The 22,960-nt window shown below is 36.8% G+C and overlaps 1 protein-coding gene across 7 annotated transcripts in view; it reads left to right on the plus strand.

The window, feature by feature from the left end:
• EPHA5 (EPH receptor A5) overlaps positions 1–22,960 on the plus strand; it is a 193,613-nt gene that overhangs the window by 14,485 nt on the left and 156,168 nt on the right. For all 7 annotated transcript variants that reach the window (XM_034416303.2, XM_087892329.1, XM_034416304.2 and 4 more), the window contains exon 2: positions 7,265–7,329. In XM_034416303.2, coding sequence (XP_034272194.1) covers positions 7,265–7,329 — 65 coding nt within the window. The remainder of the gene's footprint in view (positions 1–7,264; positions 7,330–22,960) is intronic.

A 22,960-nucleotide genomic window follows, 5' to 3' on the forward strand; every position in this document is an offset into this window, starting at 1 on the left:
GGGAATGTTACCTGAAACATTGTGTCATATCACCTCTGACACACATGTCATAGATTCACCATCACCGGTCTAAGCAATGCTTTTTGGATGATGCTTATCAGATTCTTTCATATCTACATCTTTCCTGCATCTGTATTGTATGTTGGTTCGAGCCTATGTAAAACAACTGAGTTCACACTAAAGTGTAGTGTTGGATTTATAGTGTCCAGAAGCTAGAGCTTCTGCTAGCTAGAGCTGAGTAAATATCAAGGAAGTGATATCAAGTTATATAACACCCAAATTTATTACCTTGTTATGTGGGAATAGATTTTATTCCACAATCTGATTTTTCTCTTCTAAATCAAGAATTGTACTAATACTGTTGTTTAATAAGGACAGAATATGTAAGAACAGATGTGGAGAGAAAGCTTGTTTGTATCATGCTTCAAGTGTATTTACTTACATAAACATTTTCTTTTAATGGGCCATTGGATATCAAAGCAATTTATGTCATGCTTCTTCCAATACCTGGTTTTCCCTTGCTTTTAAGTAGGTTCATGTTAGTTTTTTTTTCATCCTTTATGTCATCAATTAATAAAGTATATATTTCATATCAGAGTGTTCTGATTTCTTAAAGACAGTAGTCTGCCTTACATATTTTGTTTGCAGTTCAATAGGACTGTCACTTGATTTCAAGAATGGCTTAATTTATGGCTTTGCAGAATTACTTAACACAATAGGGAAGAACAACAGGGAACCAAGTAATACAAACAAAATCAATAAAGATTCATAAGAGGAGAAAAGTTTTTCTTGTAATGAGTAATGGGCTTAGGTATCTTGGTAGAACTAAGTGGTCTGATGTGGGTAGTTTGATTTTTTGGGACAACACTGGATTTTTGCCTCTTGGCTATGGATTTTGCTATTGTGACAATTATAGATGTTTCATGTGCATTTTGCTGCATATGTGCATTCATATGAAAAATAAAGTCATAGCTCTTTATTTTTATTTATTTAGTACTTTGATATGTTTCTATAGAGATCTTGATTGCTCCTTTTTATATCTATATTGAGACAAAACTGTTGATAAGTCATTTCTTTTATTATTAACCAATATGTAGAAGTCAGTCCCTAGGAATGCATGATTATTTTCATTATCAATGCATTAAAGTAGAACAATTTAAAAAGTACTTGAGTGGCTATATTGTTTACAATACTACCAAGTGTGAGAATTACGGCAAATACTAGATACTTTCTTAATATGTCTTAACCTGAACACACATGACAATTTTCTTTTTTCCCCTCCTTTGGATTAATTCTGGAAGAAATAATGTATCAGGTGAGTCTCAGGCAGGTCTGCATTTTTCAGTCTTTTCTCGGGATGTAATCCCCACCCCCAGAAGTATTGGTATTTATCTACAAATTTTTCATTTTAGAAATATTTATTCTAATCAGTATGTGAAACATTTTTAGTACAAATGTTGGTTTTTAGGCTTGATAGTTAGAACTCCTTAGTACTTTGAAATCAGAGTGAAATATTATTCCCATATGGACTGTTGTTTGTAAGATGTATAGGTTAAATTTGGATGTAAGTAGTTCACAATATCCATTATTTTGCATTGAATTATGGAAGGACTATGCTATTTGCTTTGAATAAAACATAGGTCATACTTCAACTAAGTGCAGAAATAACATACAATTTGGAGTACGGTTATAAAAAGATTATAAAGAGAAGGCTTCTATATGACTAACATGCTGTCTCAAGGACTGATTCTATTGGATAAGTGTAAGAAAGAATAAAGTTTTTAGAAGTTGTAGAAATGCAGTGTTCCATTTGTGTTTCTGGTTCTTTTTTTTGAAACATATCATTTAGTCATGATGCTAAACTAAATCTGGGTTTTTTTACTTTTTGATATTTTAATTAATGGATGTGAGGCAATTTTGTGCTATAAAACATTCTGTTTAATTATATTAATTAATTTCTTCAGGATATGCTTGAATTAGTTATACAGCAATGTGGAACACTATTCAAGGTGCACCATTGCAATTTTTTTAAAAAGTTTAACTGAATTAACTGGACTTCCTTGTTTTTTCTTTTGAAATCCGTATAAATTCTCCCATAATAAACTGTATAAATCCTTCCATTCTCCACTATCCGGTCAGAGCTGAAGAAACTTCCTATATGAGAAGTGAAACGTCTTAAAAAAAAAAAAAAAAGTCCAATTGCCTCCTGAAAAAGCACCTTTGAGACAACCATGACCTGGATGACTGAGAATCTCTACAGACTTTTAGCTTTACAATTTGGGCTGAACACCCTTTGAATGATGTGGGAATAGGAATGGATTTCCAGAAGAAAAATTGCAGACTATAGGAACCAGGAGCACTATGTAGGTGACCCTAGGGACACAGATAAACCTCCAAGTGCTTCAACAACCCTCTAAAAAGATGCAGATTACCAGCTGTCTGCACGGAATATAAATCCTTCCATTCCCTACTATTCTGTCAGAGCTGAAGAAGCTTCCAGCGTTGAATTGCTGTTTATTACCAACTGCTGTTTGTCTGGTAAGAAGATATCTGTAACTTCGGATTGATTTGAATGGCTAAAGACTTGGATTGACTAAAAGACTATGCAATTGTTTTTCACTACAAAGTAAAAGCTTTGTTAAACCAGTTTGTATGTATTGTATTCATTGCTCTCAGTACCGTTTCTCTATGCACTTACTCTGCTGGTTGGTAACACAACAATATCCTTAACATTGGTTATGGGCCCAGAGCCAACCAGAACTAATTAGGATTGTTCAGAGCAAAACTGAGAGTTAATGTGAATAATTCAGAAAACTGTGTTTGTGAAATATAATCCAAGTGAAGATGGCACAAGAACAGTTATCGAATATCTCCATGGTAACCCAGCTGGATGGAACAAACTATGTATCCTGGTCTACAAAATGTAATCTACTTCTGCGTAGAGAAGGACTTTGGGACGTAGTAAATAATCTGCCTTCTGATGCGGGTGAAGGAGGAATGTGCAAAAAGTGGCTTGAAACTCAACATTAAGAAAACTAAGATCATGGCATTTGGCCCTCTCAATTTCTGGCAAATAGATGGGGAAGAAATGGAGGTAGTGACACACTTTATTTTCCTGGGCTCCAAAATCACTGCAGATGAGGACTACAGTGAAGAAATTAAAAGATGCTTGCTCCTGGGGAGGAAAGCTATGGCAAAGTTAGACAGCATACTAAAAAGCAGGGGCATCACCCTGCCAACAAAAGTGCATATAGTCAAGGCTATGGTTTTCCCACTTGCAATGTATGGTTGTGAAAGTTGGACCAAGGAAGGCTGAGTGGCAAAGAATTGAGGCCATTGAACTATGGTGCTGAGAAGACTACTGCGAGTCCCTTGGACTGCAAGGCAATCAAACCTGTCAGTCCTAGAGGAGATCAACCCTGACTGCTCTTTAGAAGGCCAGATCCTGAAGATGAAATTGAAATACTTTGGCCACTTAATGAGAAGGAAGGACTCACTGGAGAAGAGCCTAATGCTGGGAATGATTGAGAGCAAATGAAGAAGGGGACGGCAGAGAATGAGGTGGATGGATGGATGGAGTCACTGAAGCAGTAGGCATGAGCTTAAATGTTCTCCAGGGGAGAGGATAGAGGAGAGGAAGGACTGGAGGAACTAACAACAACAAAAATATTTCTAGTAACTTTGCTTATTTCTAGATGTTCACAGATCTGCTGCTTGATTATCTTTTCCAGGATCTTCCCAAGTATTGATGTCAGGCTGATTGATTTGTTGTTTCCTGGGTCCATCCCCCCCCCCTTTTTTTTTGAACATTGAAATCACATCAGCTCTTCTCTAGTTCTCAATTAGTTCCCTTGTGCTCCAGGAGTTTTGAAAGCTATGATTCATTGGTTCTGAGGTCATGTCTGCCAGCTTCTTCAGAACCCTGGGATGTAATCCATCTGGTCCTGGTGATTTAACTCATGTAGATTGGATAGGTATTATGTTAGCATTTTGTTGCCTATTTTAATTTGCATTCCTATTTTGTCTTCCATGGTATTGCTTTTGACAGGTTGTCTGTTTTTTCCTTAAAGATAGATACAAAGAATGAATTAAACTACTGCTACTGTCACCTCGCCATCTCCTCCCACTTATGGTTTCCTTAACATTTTTCTTGTTTTTTACATGTTGAAAGTAGCAGGTATTATCTATAAAGTCAGCTCAGCATATCTTATATGAAGATACGGTATGGTGACAATTAACAGAAAAAATTAAGAGAAAAACAATTGGCAAGGAATAAAATTGCATAGGATATGTTTGCTGGTGTATTAAATCCTATATGATGAGCATATGCAGTATATGTATAAAATCTATTGTGTTGTGTTTTACCTTCTGAAAACTGTCTTTGAACTTTGCTTCTGGTTTTACATATGTCTTTCACTTTGTTTACAGCAGAAATATGTGATTTGATCATGGTTCTGATTGGATTTTTAGAGCTGATTTCCTAATACTTTTAGAGCTGACTTCTTTATACTGATAATAATAATATTTATAATACTAATAATGATAACACTGATAATAATAATGAGGGGCTGCCAGAAGGAAGAGGGTGTCAACCTATTTTCCAAAGTACAAGAAGACAAGACAAAATGAGAAACAATGGATGGAAACTAATCAAGGAGAGAAGCAACCTACAACTAAGGAGAAATTTCCTAATTATGAGAACCAGTAGAATGGCTTTGCCTACAGAAGTTGTGGGCGCTCCCTCATTGGAGGCTTTTAAGAAGAACCTGGACAGCTGTTTGCCTGGAATGGTAGAGGATCTCCTGCTTGAGCAGGAGGTTGGACTAGAAAACCTCCAAGGTCCCTTCCAACTCTGTTATTCTGTTAATATAGTACTTCTACATAATGCAAATGATAACAGTCCTGAGGATAAAATAATTCTTCTGAAAAGGTTGATTTGTAAAAACAAACAAACAAAAAACCCCCGAATATCTCCTTTAGATGCCGCAAAAGGAAAGTTGTGCCATCTAAATAATCCCCATAACTCTGAAAATATTAGGTTTTATTAGATTGTGTTGCTTTAGTCTAACATGCTTTTAGCACAAAAAAGGAAGAAAGTGCTATAATTTTCCTTAGCTTGTTTAATCGGTGCAGATTTATCTTTTAATTACATTTTCTATTTAGACTAGAGATCTTAGATATTGCAAGAAAAAAGGCTATAAGTTTGGAATAGTTTATTACTATTTAAGGTACAACTGCTTGTTAATTGGCTGCATTGCTTGGCAGAGCCAAGTAATGTGAATTGAAGCACTTAGGCAGCAGAAGGCACAATCTGCCAGGGACTTTTATTCCATAACCTTTTAGGAATTTGAATCAATTTGAATCTTGAAATATATGATGAGCCCCATTTCCCACTGAAGTTAATTTTTAAATCTTATTTAAATAATTATATTTAACAAATCCATTATTTTTGCAAAAGAATTTTCATTGAGAATAGAATTGTCAACCCAAAATAAACTGAAATTGTAGCCCTTCCTAAAATTATGGACCTTGTTCTCAAAGGCAGTGTCTCATTTTTAAAAACCAGATGCCACCTGGAATCATAGCTTCAGTGACTGTAGGCCATTTTTGTTAAATTTCATATGCCAGTCTTTGTATATCTCCACTTTATTTTCAGAATTTAAAAACATATGGGGCTCTTGAACATTCTTCTTGGAGCATTAGGGAAAAGAATAATATTTCTGGGTAAAAGGTGGGAGAACGGAAATGAGAAGCATTTTTGTTGTTTATTGTGCTTTGCCTCACTTTTGAACCAGCAGGCATTTTTTTGTTTCTTGTTTGTTGACTTGCATGGAAATCTGCCTTGCTAATCTCTGCTTGCTTTCTGTCCTCTCTTCAGGTGCTATTAACAGTTTGCAGTTCTTAGTCCTCTCTACTCTGAGCTTATGAATGTTAACAACAACAACAAAAAGTTGCATAAACTGCAGATTGCTCAATTGTTCCACTCTTTATTCATTATTTCCAGTTCTTGGTTTTATTTCCTTTTTCTTTTCTCTGTAGGCCTTGATTTGATACCTTAGCCTGCTAATATTTTTACTGAAGTGATGTAATTCTGGTGTGCAGTACAATTCTGCATTTGTGGTGGCATTAATTTTGGTTGTATAAACTTACTTTCGTTCTATTGTAAGTGTATCACACGCTGTTATTTCTAAATGTATGCCATATAGGCACGCATGATTAATTCTCTTCCTTTCATACTCTCATGTGTTGTCTGAAGCAAAATGATCCCTGCATGATTAAAGCAGGTTATAAAAGGAATATATTTTTGAATCACTTTTTTGTGCAACTCCTATTAGCTATCAGTTTACCAATTGAATCTGATGTGTCATGAACGTTCTTAACATCCTTAACTATGAAAGAGCTAGTTGGTGTTACAGAGAAATGCTAAAATTTACTTTTTTATCATGGCTGTTCTGATTTTGGTTTGGATTTTAGCTTGTTGTGGAGTGACACTCTGACAAATTAACCATCAATAGACACATAGACATTAACAACATCTACAGACTATGCAGAAGAGACAATCAACCAGTCCAAAAAGGAAAAAAAAGACCCAAGAACCACTCCATCAGCAATCAGCATCCAGATCAGCATAGATTAACTCCAAGGTCAGCTTCAGACCAATAATCAAGTAAACAATACCCCAATCAAGAAACTGCCAAAGAGCCAATAGTAAACAACCCAATCAAAGAATCTCTAAGACCACCCACACCCACACTGATAGGGCAAGACACCAGATTATAAACTGACAGCAAATAGCACTCCTTACTAGCATTGATGATGTTACCTAGGTTGGGTAATGAGATGTCTGCAAGAAAACAAACAAGCTCAGAGAGCACCAAGAACCCCCTCATTTCAATCTTGAATGACAAATATTCTCCTTTATTGTTGTGGAATGTATTATCTGCAGCACCAAGGCATAGTACTTTTAAAATAAGTGATATCACTCACCTAGATGTTCCAATCCTTCATAGTCATTTAACTAATGAAAGGTATGAGAAGTTTTATATACATATATCACACACACACACACACACACACACACACACATGCAATATACATACATATATACATACATATGTATGTATATGTATTTATATATAATGTATTTACTGTATATGTATGTATATGTAATGTGTATATAAAATATGCCTATTAGTTATTGTGCAAGTGGAGATTTAGTGCCCATTTTACACTCAATTGACATTCTTTCTTTGATCTCTTTTAGTGAATTTATTGGATTCAAGATCAGTTATGGCAGATCTTGGATGGATTGCGTATCCAAAGAATGGGGTAAGTGTCTTATAAGTCCACTTATTACACCAACTACCTCTCTTCTGTTGGTAATAATATATTCATATATGTTTCATGTTCCCTGCAGCAGCTAGAGCAAGTTGGCCATAATATGCCTCCCCTTTGGGATTGAAGTGGACTCTGGGACAGTGTATCAATGAATAATGTCCTTTATTTTCAGAAGCAGAAGCCAATATAGAATTCTCAGTTTCCCAGGGCTATTTCAACACCAGTTTAATCAAACCCTGCTCCATTTAAATATATACTAAACATACTAATTTATGTTTGTTTATGTTATTTTCTCATTTCCTTTTTTTGAAAGGAACCAATTGAAATGTTAATTTTTAGTTGTACAGTATGATATACACGCTTATATTTAAGACAGTTTTTATGAGTATCAAAATTATTTATTTATTAAGACCGCACCACTACAGTTTCCAATTTTTTTCTCTAAGGATGTTTTCTGTTGTCTAATTTGTCATTTGCCTTTTCTAATTCTGAATGAAATACTGGATAACAGATTAGTTTAGTTTCTTAGCCTTCAATATCCATAAAGGCATTCTGGTAAGGCATATATAGTAGGCATAGCTACTTTAATTTAAAAATAAATTAAAATTCTGGAGGCCAGAAGACCTGATGACTATCAGGTTACATACAGACAAAATACAGTAGATTACAGATAGTCCTTGATTTACAACAGTTCATTTAGTGACCGTTCGAAGTTATAACGGCACTGAAAAAAAGAATTTATGACCATTTTTCACATCATGTGATCAAAATTCAGATGCTTGGCAACTGATTGATATTTATGACAATTGCAGTGTCTTAAGTTCATGTGATAACCTTTTGTAACCTTTTGGCAAGCAAAATCAATGGGGAAGCCAGATTCACTTAACAGCCTTGTTACTAACTTATCAACTGCATTGACTCACTTAACAACTATGACAAGAAAGTTGACAAGAAACATTGTAAAATGGGGCAAAACTCACTTAACAAATGTCTCACTTAACAACAGAAATGTTGGGCTCAATTGTGGTGGTAAGTCAAGGACTATCTGTATAGATCTCAGCTCCAAACAATTCTAAAGTTAATTAATTTATGGAATTGTAAAACTGATCATGCCTACAGTTATTTTGTACTGCTTGTTTTGAATTAACTTTGATTGTCTATAAAATTTCTTTATCTGAGGCAGCAGTTGAATTAGAATGACTTCTTTTTTATTCCTTATTGTAGTTAAATTAGAAAGTACCATCAAGTTTTAATAAGTGGAATGATTAGCATCCTCAACTGCTCTAGAGATCTCGAACAATCAAATTGCTAGGAGTCTGTTAAAAGATTAGGTTCAAGTTCAGTGAAATGAATGTAAAGGAAGTCTCATTAGTTCATCCTCTATCCTAGTCACATATGGAGCTTCATCCATTTAATAGCCTTCATCACTGTATCCGTTTTTTCATGATTATATAATCATACAATCTTTACAAAAAGGATGACAGTGTTGGATGACTAGGAATTCTATTTAATAATTAGGGAATATGGATTAGAATGAAATGATGATGCAGAATGAATAGAACAATGTCACACACACACATAAACAATCACAAGTTATTTTCTGGATTGAATTTTTGGTTATTATTTTCTGGATGGAATTTGTTTGAAAACAGAAGAGCACATCAATAATTTTGGCCATTGTGGCTATATTATTTGAAACTAGGAAAACATTTGAAATAAAGGCTTTTTTTACAGTAAGAAAACTGAATTGTGTGTGTGAGAGAGAGCATGTGTGGCATATGTATGCTTGTGTATATAATCAGAGTTCTAAAAATATCAGCTATTTGATATCTGGATTGCAGTGTGAAAATGCAAGGGAAACCTAGATCAGGACTAGTTATAGTACTGAATTAGATGTTAACGCTATATAAGAAGTGTGTGTATATCAGCTTACAGCCAGTAAGTGGCGGAAGTCTTACAATCTACTTCATAACCTTGTCTAGTCTTCTATGGTTTTTTAAATTTCTCTAAAGAGATCTGAATAAGGATGATGTCATTGTGAGATCTTTAACTACCTGCTGCAAGGAAGCATAATTTGTGAAGTAATACATCGCCGCATCCAGCCAAGTCCCCCAACATGTCACAACAGGTTGGGGAGGGAGAGCCAAAGTAGGAACAATTTCTTTGAACTTTTATACTTCTACTAAAGGTAGAACTTTAATAAACATCAAGGTAATTGCTTCAAATCTCTCCAGTCATTCTGTGTAAACCATGTGCAAGGCATGTGATATGGATCATTTTTTGATTAAAAAAGTTTAAGTCCCTAGCCTGCTTTAGTCATGTGTGGAGTGGCATCTGTTACAAAGAGAAGGATATTTCCCCCTTTTACATCATCCGGCCAGAGTAGTTTCATAGAATCATCAAAGAACATAGTAATAGTGGAATTGTTTATTTTTTTTTATAGAGTTTCACATGTTAGACAAAATACTTCATCATGTTTGCAACATTTCAGAATGTCAATAATAACATTGGCTGCATACCTTCCATTACTTGTTTTATTTATTGAAACCCATGCCTCATTGTTATCAATAGCAGATCTTATCTTTCCTAATATAGCTTCATAGCAGGCAGAGATATAATTTTACCTTAGAGTTAACTTATTTGGAATCCCCCCCCCAAAAAGCAAAACAAAACCAAAACAAAATAAAAAGCCTGATGCTATCGCTACCCAATTCCCTTAAGGGAATATCTGAAGTAACAATCATTGAACAGACATCCTTATAAAATTCTGACTGGGTATTTGATGAACCTGCAGTTGAAGAAGCTCTTTCAAAAAGGAGACATTGCCTGTTCTCAGTTAAGGTAAATCTTGCTAAACAACTCTTGTGTTTTCACAGTGTCACAATGTTGTTGAATATTAAAATGCTTTTGGCCTGATTTTTGGGGAGAAGCCTTTGTTCCCATCTCTCCCCCTCTCCCAAAAATCAAAATATGACTTTTCAGGCAAAATAAACGGCACCCAGCTCTCACCAGATTACTCTAAAAGATGTTTTAATTTATTTATAAATGCAAATAAAGGTTCTAGACAAATATATGACATGTCACAGAAATCCTCACCCTAGTGATCACTGTAGTGCCTTAATGAATATTTTTTGGAAGGAAGAACTAATGAAGATCCATTGCTGATAAATTTGGGTAATAGGAATGGGACTTAGCAGGTTTGCAAAGTTTTCTGCATTGTTGTAGGAGTTTTGTAATGCTACTTCTTGAGAATATATACTGAAAGGGGAGAGGCCAAGCCATCCTGTAAATGTCCTGTTATAAATTATTATCCTGAGACTTTATATAAAGAGGTCTCAAATTTCCAAAATTGACTTTTCTTAGTTGTCTCTACCTAGGTAAATAGCAGTCTGGCTAATATTAATAACAAATCATTGCTCCCCTGCTGAGTTAAAAGTGTTAATTAAATCTGATTAAATGCTTGACAAGTTTTTTTCCCATTGAATTATAATTTTGTACCATTACTTGATTAGAACCGAAAAATAATTTAAAGATAAAAATAATATAGAAACATTATAACAAAGGAAAATATATATGGACAAGAATGATTCTGCAATTTAAATATAAGTATGAAACTGTTAAACAAATGTAGGAAAGATTACAAAAAGTTTAGAAAACTAATCTCAGCAATAAACTGTATTTGATTAGAAAGCTATACCAAACCAAGCTGATGAAAGGCCAGGACATAAGGCAGACTTTGGAAATGGTTAAACATCTGAGAGGTATATGAAAAGAAATAAAAGATTTTCATGTCACAACAGTATTACTTAGTGGTTTACCAGAAAGTTATGTAACACTTGTCACAGCGCTTGGTGCATGTCCAGATGATAAGCTAACATTGGAATAAGTTAAAGGCAAGTTTATAGATGAATATAAGTGTAAAACAGAAAGCATTAATAGTGACAGTGCTTCTGTCACACAGTCTGCTTTAAAGATGAAAAGTAGGAATAAAAACATTTATGTGAAGCAAAAAATACATGAATGCTTTGTATACAAGAAAAAGGGTCATTTAAAAGCAGATTGCATAATCTGGAAAGCTAGAATGCAAAAACTACAAAAAGTCAAAAAGTGTGAAGGAAGAAACTGATTTTGCTTGAGTTGTATCTCACCTTTGCAAGCATAGTGTTTTGATTCAGGAGCTATGAATCACATGACAAATGACAGAGATTTCTTTATTCACCTTGACCAGAGTAAAACAGAAAGTGGGCAAAAAATAGAACCAGAAGGAATAGGGGATGTTTTTTTTTTTACTGTCCTATTTCCAGAATATAACCAGAAAGATATTTGTGAAAAATGTCCTATATGTCCCTGCTCTTGAAAGTAATATTTTGTCAGTGAAGAAGCTAACAAAATAATGCAATGTAGTGACCTTCCAAGGGGAGAGTTGTGTCATCACAAAAGGGGATATCTTACTTACAAGGGCTAAAATCACAGATGAATTGTATCAGCTGAACTGCAATCAGGTGGTTAATACTGCCAAGGAAGAAAAACATTCAAACTGCATTCACACATGGCACAGATAACTTGAGCACAGAAATCCTGACATAATAAAGAAATTAACTGAGAAAGACTGTTGTAAATGAAGAAACCAGGCCACAAGAGGTTTCAATCAAGAGATCCACCAGAAGCATCCCAGCCAAACATCTGTCCTATGTTGCTCATGTACCATTAAAACCCAGAAGCAGGAAGGAGAAGCCAAAAGAGGTTACAGTCGCCGCCCTGGTCCCCCAGTCCAGCCCAGCCACAGCAGAGCCAAAGCTGCAGCAATTCCAGTGCCAGTCCCATAGAGAGCCAAGGCTCACAGCACAGCAGCAGCACCAGCTCTGTGGACAGCCAGGACAGCAAGAAGAAGGAAGAGGAAGAAGAATGAGAAGAAATAAGAAACAGATTTATAGAACTGAGATCTGAAATGGGACTAATATAAGGAGTAGTTGAGTGGAGTGGTGGAATACATGTTGGAATATATTTTGGGTTGCAACAACTACCGAAGTATTCAGCCAGTAGATGGCAGTATTTATAAGTTTGCGTTTATATTCTGTCCTTTTGCTCTGAGCAGTTTCCTGTTACAGTTAAAACAGTTAAGCATCAAGGCCCATGGTGACTGTACATTTATTTTGTTATGTAGGCCATATATATCTCTATCGCTATATCTCTCTATCTCTATCTCTATCTCTATCTCTATCTCTATCTCTATCTCTATCTCTATCTCTATCTCTATCTCTATCTCTTTCCAGTGGTGGGATTCAATTTTTTTAACAACCAGTTCTGTGGGCCTGGCTTATTTGGGTGGGCGTGGCTTGGTGGTCATGTGACTGGGTGGGCATGGCTATGTGTATAGGAACTACTCAGAGGGCTGAAAAAGTAATTTCTGACCGGTCCTCGCACTTTTGACCGGTCTTCACACTTATGACCAGTCATCATTTATGCCCAATGCAGCATTCTTAACAACCGTGTCACTCATTTCACAATGCTTCTCTTCACCATGGTGACAAGATAGGGGGAAAAATGTAAAATGTGAGGACAGTCATAAGTGCGAGGACTGGTCAAAAGTGCAAGGACTGGTCAAAAATAACTTTTTCAGCCCTCTGAGTAGTCCATATGCAAAAAAGGACTACCCAGAGGTTGAAAAATGTGATTTCTGACAGGTCCTCGCACTTTTGACCGGTCCTCGCACTTATGACTGGTCATCATTTATGTCCGTTGTAGCATTCTTAACAACCGTGTCACTCATTTCACAACTGCAGTGTTTCATGTGACTGGGTGACCATGGCCAGGTGATCATGTGGCATTGCTTCTTTGCCCTAATGACAGTTTGCTGCAATGGTCATAAGTGTGAAAAAACGTGCATAAGTCACTTTTTCCAGAGCCATTGTAACTTGTAACTCAAGGATTACCTGTACAAAAATACAAAAAGCTTCTTTGCTTGCAAAAAGCTGCCCTAAATACCAATCATTAGATTAGAAATACCTGCAAACTGGAGTTACAAATCAGGGAGATGCCAGAGTACAAATGCCAAATCAGGGAGATGCCAGATACAAATGCCAGAGTACCTTGAGAATTAAAATAGTTAAAATGCAATGATACTATCAGCAGCCAACTCTTGTTCATAAAGTGAAACCCTTTAGCAGAGAGGTCATTTAAGCTCTCCAGAATGAAGCCAAGGAGCAAACAGAGTATCTGTTGCTTGTTAAACCAATTACCAGAACAAATAGACACAGAGCTAGTCAGATTTCCAAAGCTGCTTCTTTTCAGGAACAGAGATTTAACATTTTTCTTTCCAAACAAAGCTGAATAGGGAAAATTATCTCATCACTAAACATAGGATAAACATCACCAAGCACAGAATTAAACTTCACCAAAAACCAGTTTTAGACCAAAACTCAGAAAGGGTATGTAAACTCACATTTGAATGTCAATCTTTCTAGCTAGCCAATAAGCCTTGCTGAATGTCACTCATCTTAGTTCCTTGTCATTAAAAGCTTCTGCTTCGTTATTCAATTATTTCTTCAAAGTGCTGATCATTGCACCCTGGCTGGAAGAAATCACATTGGAAGATGTTTAATAAGTACTGGTTGCAATCATCTTTCTGCTGGGGGTGGTTTTGACTTCTTATAGTTTGACCACTTTAGGCTGAAATCCACAGAATTAGTAATACAGAATGATTATATGCAGTGCAATGGTGCATATATTCTCTTTCTCTTTGGTTATTTGTACATTTGGAAATTAACAAGAAATCAAGACCTATGGGTTAGCCAAAAGAATTATTATGTAAAATTGGAAGGATAAATCTTCAATTAATTTGCAGCAAGAAGTTGCTGATAAGTGGATTTTATTGGAACTTCAGTTTTTTTCTATATATCTGCAAGGAAGACAACTTGAGCAGCCTGATCAAATTACTTGGAAATGTCTTGTTTATGAGACATTGTTCTAAGCCTTTTTAAATTTCTATTTCTTTCTCAAGTGAAAAAAATAGATATCACATTATTTTATTAGTGGCATTAATATTACAATTTTATTAATGTATGCAATTTTTATTAGCTATGATAAAATTAATTTAATAAATGCAAAATTCCACATCTGCTCAATATTCCTAATTGTAGACACAATCATGCATTCCCTAACTTTTAATATACATTAGGGCAGGAAACAGGTTTAGGATTAAATTCCATTTTTCTCATTGGGATTTACTGGGAAGTAAACATGGACTAGATACCAGGAATTCAATTCTCCTAGTGTCAGCCATTCCAAGTGGGAACACAGAGAAAACATCACTCTGCTAGGACAGTTGATTGGACTATTTCATCTGTTGTCTGAATTGTTTATACCTCTATTTTGTGCACTGGAGACACAAGCTTATATTTAACTTACTTAGTAACTAAAAAAGATTCGCCTTGTATTTCCCCCCTTTTCATTCCTTGAAGGTGATTTTTTTTTTAACCAAAGGATACATTGAACCAGAGATCAGGACACAATTACATTGAAGTATAAATTGCTATATTGACAAATCTGGAACTGGAGGCTGAAGAGAAGAAGTCTGAGGAGGATAGGATGACAAGCTCTTTATAGATTTATGCAAATCATATTTTTTTACTTGGTTGATTACATTACCATTACAGATCTTTATAACCTTACTGAGGAAACTAATTCATATACGTAATGTAAATGTTAACAAAATAAAGTAATACCTCTCCTACCTTATTAATAAAGGTCTATATAGTCACAGCTGTGACTTCCCATTAGTAATGTATGGCTGTGAAAATTGGACCATAAGAAAGACCATAAGAAAGAATTGATATTTTCAAATTGGGGTGCTGGAGAAGACCCTTGAGAGGGAACTTTAACTACTGGGAGTCAAACTCTGCATTTGCATCCTAACCAATATAGCTGACAACTTTGTCATCCAAAAGGCAGAAAAGAGAACTAGAGGAGTAGCTATACTAGACCTAATTCTACTAACACTGAAGAAATGATTGAGGGGATTGAGGTTTCCAAAACTTTGGGGGAGAATGAACATGTCATATTGGAATTAAATATAATGCAAATACAAGCAATAGAACATAAGCAAACTAGTATCCTAGACTTTAAAAGAGCAGCATTTAACAAACATGGAGAAAGCTTGGGGAGAATTCCATGGAAGAAAATCTCAAAGGGGAAAACAACTCAAGAAACTTGGGAAACTCTGAAAAATATGATTACAAAAGACCAGTTCAGCACAATAGCAATAGCACTTAGACTTATTTTCAACATATAAAGTTTCAACATATAAAAAACAAAAAGTCAAGGATAACTTGACTGGTCCACTAATTGGAGAAGATGGCAAGGGAGTAATGGGCAGCAGAGAGAAAGGAGAGCTGCTTAATTTATTTTTTGCATTTGTTTTCATGCAAAAAGAAAACAATTGTAAAAGACAAACTAGATATTCAAAGTAAAATAAGCAAAAAAATGATAGAATACTTGTCCTCTCTAGATGAGTTCAAATCACTGTAATCATGGATTACAATCTAGAGATCTGAAGGAACTGACACACCTGATCTTGGAACCATTGAATCATATCTTTCAAAGATCCTGGAGTGACAGGGAACTATCAGAACCAGATGTGATTCTCATCTTCAAAAAAAAAAAAAAAAGGAAAGAAAAGTGTGGGGGGGGCGGGCAGGAAAAGATCCAGAAAACTATAGGTGAATCAGCCTGACATCAATTCCTGGGAAGATCTTGGAAACAATAATCAAGCAACACTTCCTCAAACATCTAAAAGCAAGCAAAATTATAACCAGAAGCCAACATGGGTTTGTCAAAAGCAGTTCTTGCCGAAGAAATCTTATTTCATTCTTTGAAATAATGACTAAATTAGTGGACTTCTTGGTAATCTAGAAAAATGTTGGATAGACAGCATCACCACCAGATGGATTTATAACTGGCTGACAAACCACACTCAAGATATAGTCATTAATGGAACTACATCTACATGGGGGTAGTAAGCAGTTGGGTACCCCAAGGTTCAATTTTAGACCCAAGACTCTTCAATATCTACATAAATTATTTAGATAAGGCGAAGGGGAAACTCATCAACATATCACAGGTTAGCATAGGTGGTATCTGGATCAATAGTAGTAACTGTGAAAGAGATCTTGGAATCCTAGTGTGCACTCACTTAAATATGAGCCAGCAGTGTGTTGCAGCTGCCAAAAAGGCCAATCCTATACTGCGTTAACAGACGGATAGAATCAAGATAATCTGAAATGTTAATACCACTTTATAATGCCTTGGTAAGGCCACACTTGGAATACTGCATCCAGTCGCCACAATGTAAAAAAATATGTTGAGACTCTAGAAAGAGTGCAGAGAAGAGCAACAAAGATGGTTAGGGACTGGAGGCTAAAGAACGGCTGCTGGAATTGGATATGTCTATTTTAATGAAAAGAAGCTCTAGGGGTAACATGATAGCAGTATTCCAATATCTAAGGGGTTGCCACAAAGAAGAGAGAATCAACTTATTTTCCAAATAACCTGAAGGCAAGACAAGGAGCAATGGATGGAAACCAATCAAGGAGAGAAGCAACCTAAAACTAAAGAAAAATTTCCTGACAGAACAATTAATCAACTTTTCTCCAGAAGTTGTGGGTACTCCAAAACTGGAAGTTTTTAAGAAGAACTATTTGTCTGAAATAGCATAAATTTTCCTGCCTGAGTAGGTGGTTGGACTAAAAGACCTCCAAAGTCTCTTGCAGCTTGAGGACAAAATCTGTATATGCATATTTTGAAGTTGTTTGGGAATTCTTTTTGACTAATGCTAAATGCAACAGAGAAGTAGCTTTAAGTAGGAGATTTAGAAAGATGATAACAATTATTGTTGGAGAGAAAATATAACAAATGAACTGCTACATTCATGTTCTTTTCCAGATGGATCTAACTATTTAATAACTTTGTAACAGTATAAATATGAGTGTAGTTTAAGGCCCTATTGCATTATAGCAGGAAGAAATTTGGAAAATATAAGCCAATAATAGAACTACAAATGAAAAGGAATTACTGCAGAACTGTTTTTTCTGCAGTAAGAAGCGGCATGAACTCCCGAAAGAATACATAAGATATTGCAATTCAGAAGTTATCTTATCAGAATTCTTCTTTTCAAATGCTTCTCAAGCCTTATTTTAGCTGTAGTACAACAAAATCAAACTAAGGAAAGGAACAACAATTAAAACAGGAAACAGGTAAAGCCATTTGGGTATGAGGTTAGTTGACCCGAATCCACCCACCCACTGACTTTCTTACCAAATGACATAATCACATCAACACCAGAATTTATGTATTTGTATCAGATGTCCTGAATCAATCCCTTTTGAAATAAAGCATGAGGAATTGCTGCAGATATTTTTTCTTCTCTATCCTCCTTAATGCAAAATACATTCTAGTGACTTTCTGATGACTGCATATGAATATTCCTGATCATCAGTTTAATTTGTTATGCATTATGATTTGCAGCAATATGGAGAAGTTCATAATGGATTTGAAAAAAAGTGAACTTTGAGGAAACCCAAAGTTGCATTTTGTAGCCATAAAATCAATGTATGGGACATTATACATTGCTGTGATGTCCCATTGCCTGGAGGCCGTGCGGATCTGGATGGGGAGAAACAAGCTCAGACTCAACCCCTCCAAGACCGAGTGGCTGTGGCTTCCGGCGTCCCGGTATAGTCAGCTAGTACCATCGCTGACAATAGGGGATGAGATCTTGCTCCCCACAGAGAGGGCCCGCAACTTGGGTGTCCTCCTGGATTCACGGTTATCTTTAGAAGATCATTTGACGGCTGTGGCCAGGGGTGCCTTTTATCAGGTTCGCCTGATCCACCAGTTGCATCCCTTTCTGGATCGGGACGCCTTGCACACAGTCACTCATGCCCTAGTTACCTCCCAAATGGACTACTGTAATGCTCTCTACATGGGACTCCCCTTGAAAAGCACCCAGAGGCTTCAACTGGTCCAGAACGTAGCTGCGCGGGTGATTATGGGCGCAGCTCATTACGCCCATGTAACATCTCTCCTACGCGAGCTGCACTGGCTCCCGGTGGTCTTCTGGGTGCGATTCAAGGTGTTAGTTATCACCTTTAAAGCGCTCCATGGCTTAGGACCTGGGTACCTACGAGACCGTCTTTTGCCACCAATAGCCTTCCACCGACCAGTTCGTTCTCACAGGGAGGGACTACTCAGGGTACCGTCAGTCAAATTATGTTGACTGGCGACTCCCAGGGGGAGGGCCTTCTCTGTGGGGGCTCCAACCCTTTGGAATGAACTGCCCCCGGAGATACGGAATATCACTGATCGCCGTGCTTTCCGCCGTGCCCTCAAGACCCTGATGTTCCAACAGGCGGGGCTAAACATACGAACATGTGAATGATTTTTTAAATGTTATCTAATTCTGGGTTTTATTTAATTGACCAAACTAAGTAATAATTTTAATTAGCAATTTTATGATGTTTGTGTGTCTATATTTTTCTTGACTGTACACTGCCTTGAGTCCTACGGGAGAAAGGCGGTATAGAAATATAATAAATAAATAAATTATAGAGCCGTGATGGTTAACCTATGGCACGCATGCCACAGCTGGCACGCAGAGCCCTCTCTCGGGCACGTGAGCCATCACTTCCACGGCGCATGCGCGCCTCCCACTGACCAACTGATTTTCGGGATTGGGCGCAGGGCGCATGCAGGAGACACAAGTGCATGCTCAGGGGGCATGCACATGCATAAGGGTGGGGGGAGCGCGTGGAGGTGTGCCCCCCTCCCCCATGGCCCATTTTTGGTACTAGGAACCTGAAGGTGTTTCTAGTAGTTTTAATCAAAATTTTGATTAATTTTGTAGGATTTTGAGCATAACTTTGCTAGCATGTGAAATGAGTGCAATGGTGCAGTAGTTTGAGCATTCTTTGACATTGCCCTTCTTTGGAATTGGAATGTAAACTGACCTTTTCTAATCCTCTGGCCACTGTTGAGTTTTCCAAATTTGCTGGCATTTTGAGTGTAGCTTTTTACTGCATCGTCTTTTAAGATTTTGAATAGCTCAGCTGGGATACTGTCACCTCCAATAGCTTTGTTGTTACTCAGACTTCCTAAGGCCCATTTGACTCTGCATTCCAGGATGTCTGGCTCGAGGTCAGTGGCCACCCCACTGTGTTTATCAGGGATGTTAATCTCGTTCTTGTATAGTTCTTCTGTGTAATTTTGCCACCTCTTCTTAATCTCTTCTACCTCTGTTAAATCCCTGCCATTTTGGTCCTTTATTATGCCCATCTTTGCATGAAACGTTCCCTTCATATCCCCAATTTTCTTGAAGAGATCTCTGGTCCTCCCTATTCTATTGTTTTCTTCTATTTCTTTGCACTGTTCATTTAAGAAGGCATTCTTATCTCTTCTAGCTATTCTCTGGAATTCTGTATTTAATTGGATGTATCTTTCTCTTTCTCCCTTGCCTTTCTTTGGCTACTTGTAAGACTTCCTCAGAGAGCCATTTTTCTTTCTTGTATTTCTTTTTCTTTGGGATGGTTTTAGTTCTACCTCTTGTACAATGTTGCAAACCTCCGTCCATAGTTCTTCAGGCATTCTGTCTATTAGATCTAATTCCTTAAATCTATTTGTCACCTCTACTGTATATTCATCAGGGATATAATTTAGTTAATACCTGAATGGCCTACTGATTTTCCATACTTTCTACAATTTAAGCCTAAATTTTGCCATGAGAAGCTCATGATCTGAGCCACAATCAGCTCCTGGTCTGTTTTTATTGACTGTATAGAGCTTCTCTGTCTTTGGCTGCAGAACACATAGTCAATCTGATTTCTGTGTTGACTGTCTGGTGATGTCAAGTGTAGAGACCTCTCTTGGGTTGTTGGAAAAGAGTGTTTGCTATGAACATCATATTCTCTTGACAAAATTCTACCAGCCTGTGCCCTGCCTCATTTTGTATTCCAAGACCAAACTTGCCTGTTATTCTGGTTATCTTTTGCCTTCCTACTTTAGCATTCCAATCCTTCTTGATGATAAGGACATCAATTTTTGATATTAATTCTAGAAGTTGTTGTGGGTCTTCATAGAACCGGTCAATCCTAGCCCTAGCCCTAGCCCTAGCCCTAGCCCTAGCCCTAGCCCTAGCCCTAGCCCTAGCCCTAGCCCTAGCCCTAGCCCTAGCCCTAGCCCTAGCCCTAGCCCTTCCTATGGTGTATAGATCTTTACATTGAGTTTTTATAGCAATATTGGAAGATTATCATGTCCTCATAGTATAGCAAGAATGTTTGTATGCTCAGTAGAGTTGATGCATACCTTGCTAAAAATGAATATGTAATGTAAGCCTTTTATTACGTCTTAAATAATACATGAATATAAACTATTTTAAATGAATAGTCTTTCTTCAGTTGCATGTTACATCCTCATTCAAATGCATAAGATTTAGTGATCACTTTAAAAAATTAAACGTTTCCAAAGCTGAAAGTGCTACTGGGCCAACTTGAAATGTCAATAAATATTGTGGTTGTAAATACTGCCACTGGGTAGCATCAGACAAATTGTATTCATTCCCTAACAGAAAAATTATAAAGTCTCATTCAATCTAATAATTGATCTAAAATAAAAATCCCATCATTTATCCAAATATTCAGTAGGTTGTTGTAACTGTAGACCCAGTAGGGGTAAAGTATTTGCTGCTGCTTGTTAGTAGCTGTTTGAACTGATGTTTGAACTGATTTTATCTAAAGTTTATAATGGTGAAAATTTTAGTTTTGCCTTGTTCATTGCCTTGCCCCTGGACTGTATGCTCTGGACAAGCAAGAAGAGTTATACCAGAGAATGTCCCATATTTATATGCAAACTTTAATTAGCATACTAAAAACACATGCTCATTTCATTCTGTTCTTCTCTAAGATTTCATTTACATCTAGATCTCAAAAATGGTAATGTACTTAACTAAAGGAGCTCATGGTTTTCTTACAGTGGGCAATGAAGACAATGTGTCAGCCCTGAAGGCCATTTTTTACTTTGGATCTTCAGGGCTGCCACACTTAGATGGGCATGCTGTGGGAAACGGGAAGAGGGGTGAGATGTATAGACACCCATAGCCTGGGAGTCAAGGATGTTCAGCCTGCACCTGGAGAGGCATGACTGGAAGCAACTCCAGTTTGGGACGTGGACATGATGTGATGGAATTTTGATTTTGATTTAGGTGGGGAAAACCTGGAAGCCTTTCAGATTCAGGTTTTCCCAGATGTGCCAATATGACATCTCTAATAAAATGGAACTTTGAGAAGAATGCTTGCTTTGGAGTTTTACTTCTACTGGGGGTGTTACTTGGAACCCTGACACAATGTTCCTTTGCAGTGTTGTTAATGAAACTCATGATACTAGACAGAGAAGACTTCACTGTTTATTTGGGGATATATAATTATTTAAGCTTGACTAAACTTCATAGCTATAATGCATTTGGCCAACAGAAATGAGATGTAAATTTGCATTGAATAACTACTGATTACAGAAAGATGATTAATAAAACATTTTGAAATTGATTTATGGGGCAGTTGTTAAGGCCTCGACCATGATTGTTAAATCTATGTAAAAAGCTCTTCGCAAATCAGAAAGATCAGGCAGATGATGTGAAATAGCAGATTCGCCACCATTGCAAATAGCAAATTCTCAACAAAATCAGCTGTATATTTCTGCTATTGTCAATTCTTGAAGAATGCGTATCTGAGAATATTCTTTTGTGCATCTTGAGTGTTACATCACTATGCTTTAGGTATCGCTTAATTATAGGATATGGTGAATAATACATTAACTTGTAAGGTTGTCATTAGCTTAGAGATCCTAACGTCCATAGAATAATGTGATCATACTTTTGACAAATCAAAGTCATAGGTTTGTTTGTAGATTATAGGATTGGTCAAAATGTGCCAGAACTGATAGTCAATGTTGATAGCAGGGAGTGCTACATGTTGCATGCCTGGTTACATAGTTCTACTTTTTTTTATTAATAAAAAGCATTATGAAAAAAAAAATCTCAACTGACCAAAACAGTTTATAGCTGTGATGGTGAACCTATGGCATGAGTGCTAGAGGTGACACACAGAACCCTCTCTGTGGGCATGCGTGCCGTCACCAGCTACTCTTCTGGTTTCCGGTGCGTGCATGCACACTGGCCAGTTGGTCTTCGCGTGTGCCGGAGCACCGGAAACCCAAAGAGCAGGTGGCCGATGCGGGCATGCGCACTAGCCAGCTGGTTTTTGGGTTTCTGGCACATGCACGTGCGCATTCCAATTTGGGCCAGTTTGGTGCCGAAAAGGTTCACCATCACTGCTCTACAGTATATATAATTCTTGCTACAGCAGATCAAAAATAAATCTTTGTCTATGTCAACCTAGAGATTTGGGAATGGATTAATTAAGTAGTTCTCAACCTTTTTTTCACCATGGACTTCCTTTAAATACCTTTTATGGCCACAGACCATCAAGACTTAATTCAAGATTTAAAGCACCAGACTGCATCTAGCCTTCACAGTCATAACAACATACACCTCTGGGTCCGCGGACCACAGGTTGACAAC

Source organism: Pantherophis guttatus, chromosome 4 (genome assembly GCF_059756535.1).
Source record: "Pantherophis guttatus breed Tessera chromosome 4, ASM5975653v1, whole genome shotgun sequence".
Classification (NCBI taxonomy): domain Eukaryota; kingdom Metazoa; phylum Chordata; class Lepidosauria; order Squamata; family Colubridae; genus Pantherophis; species Pantherophis guttatus.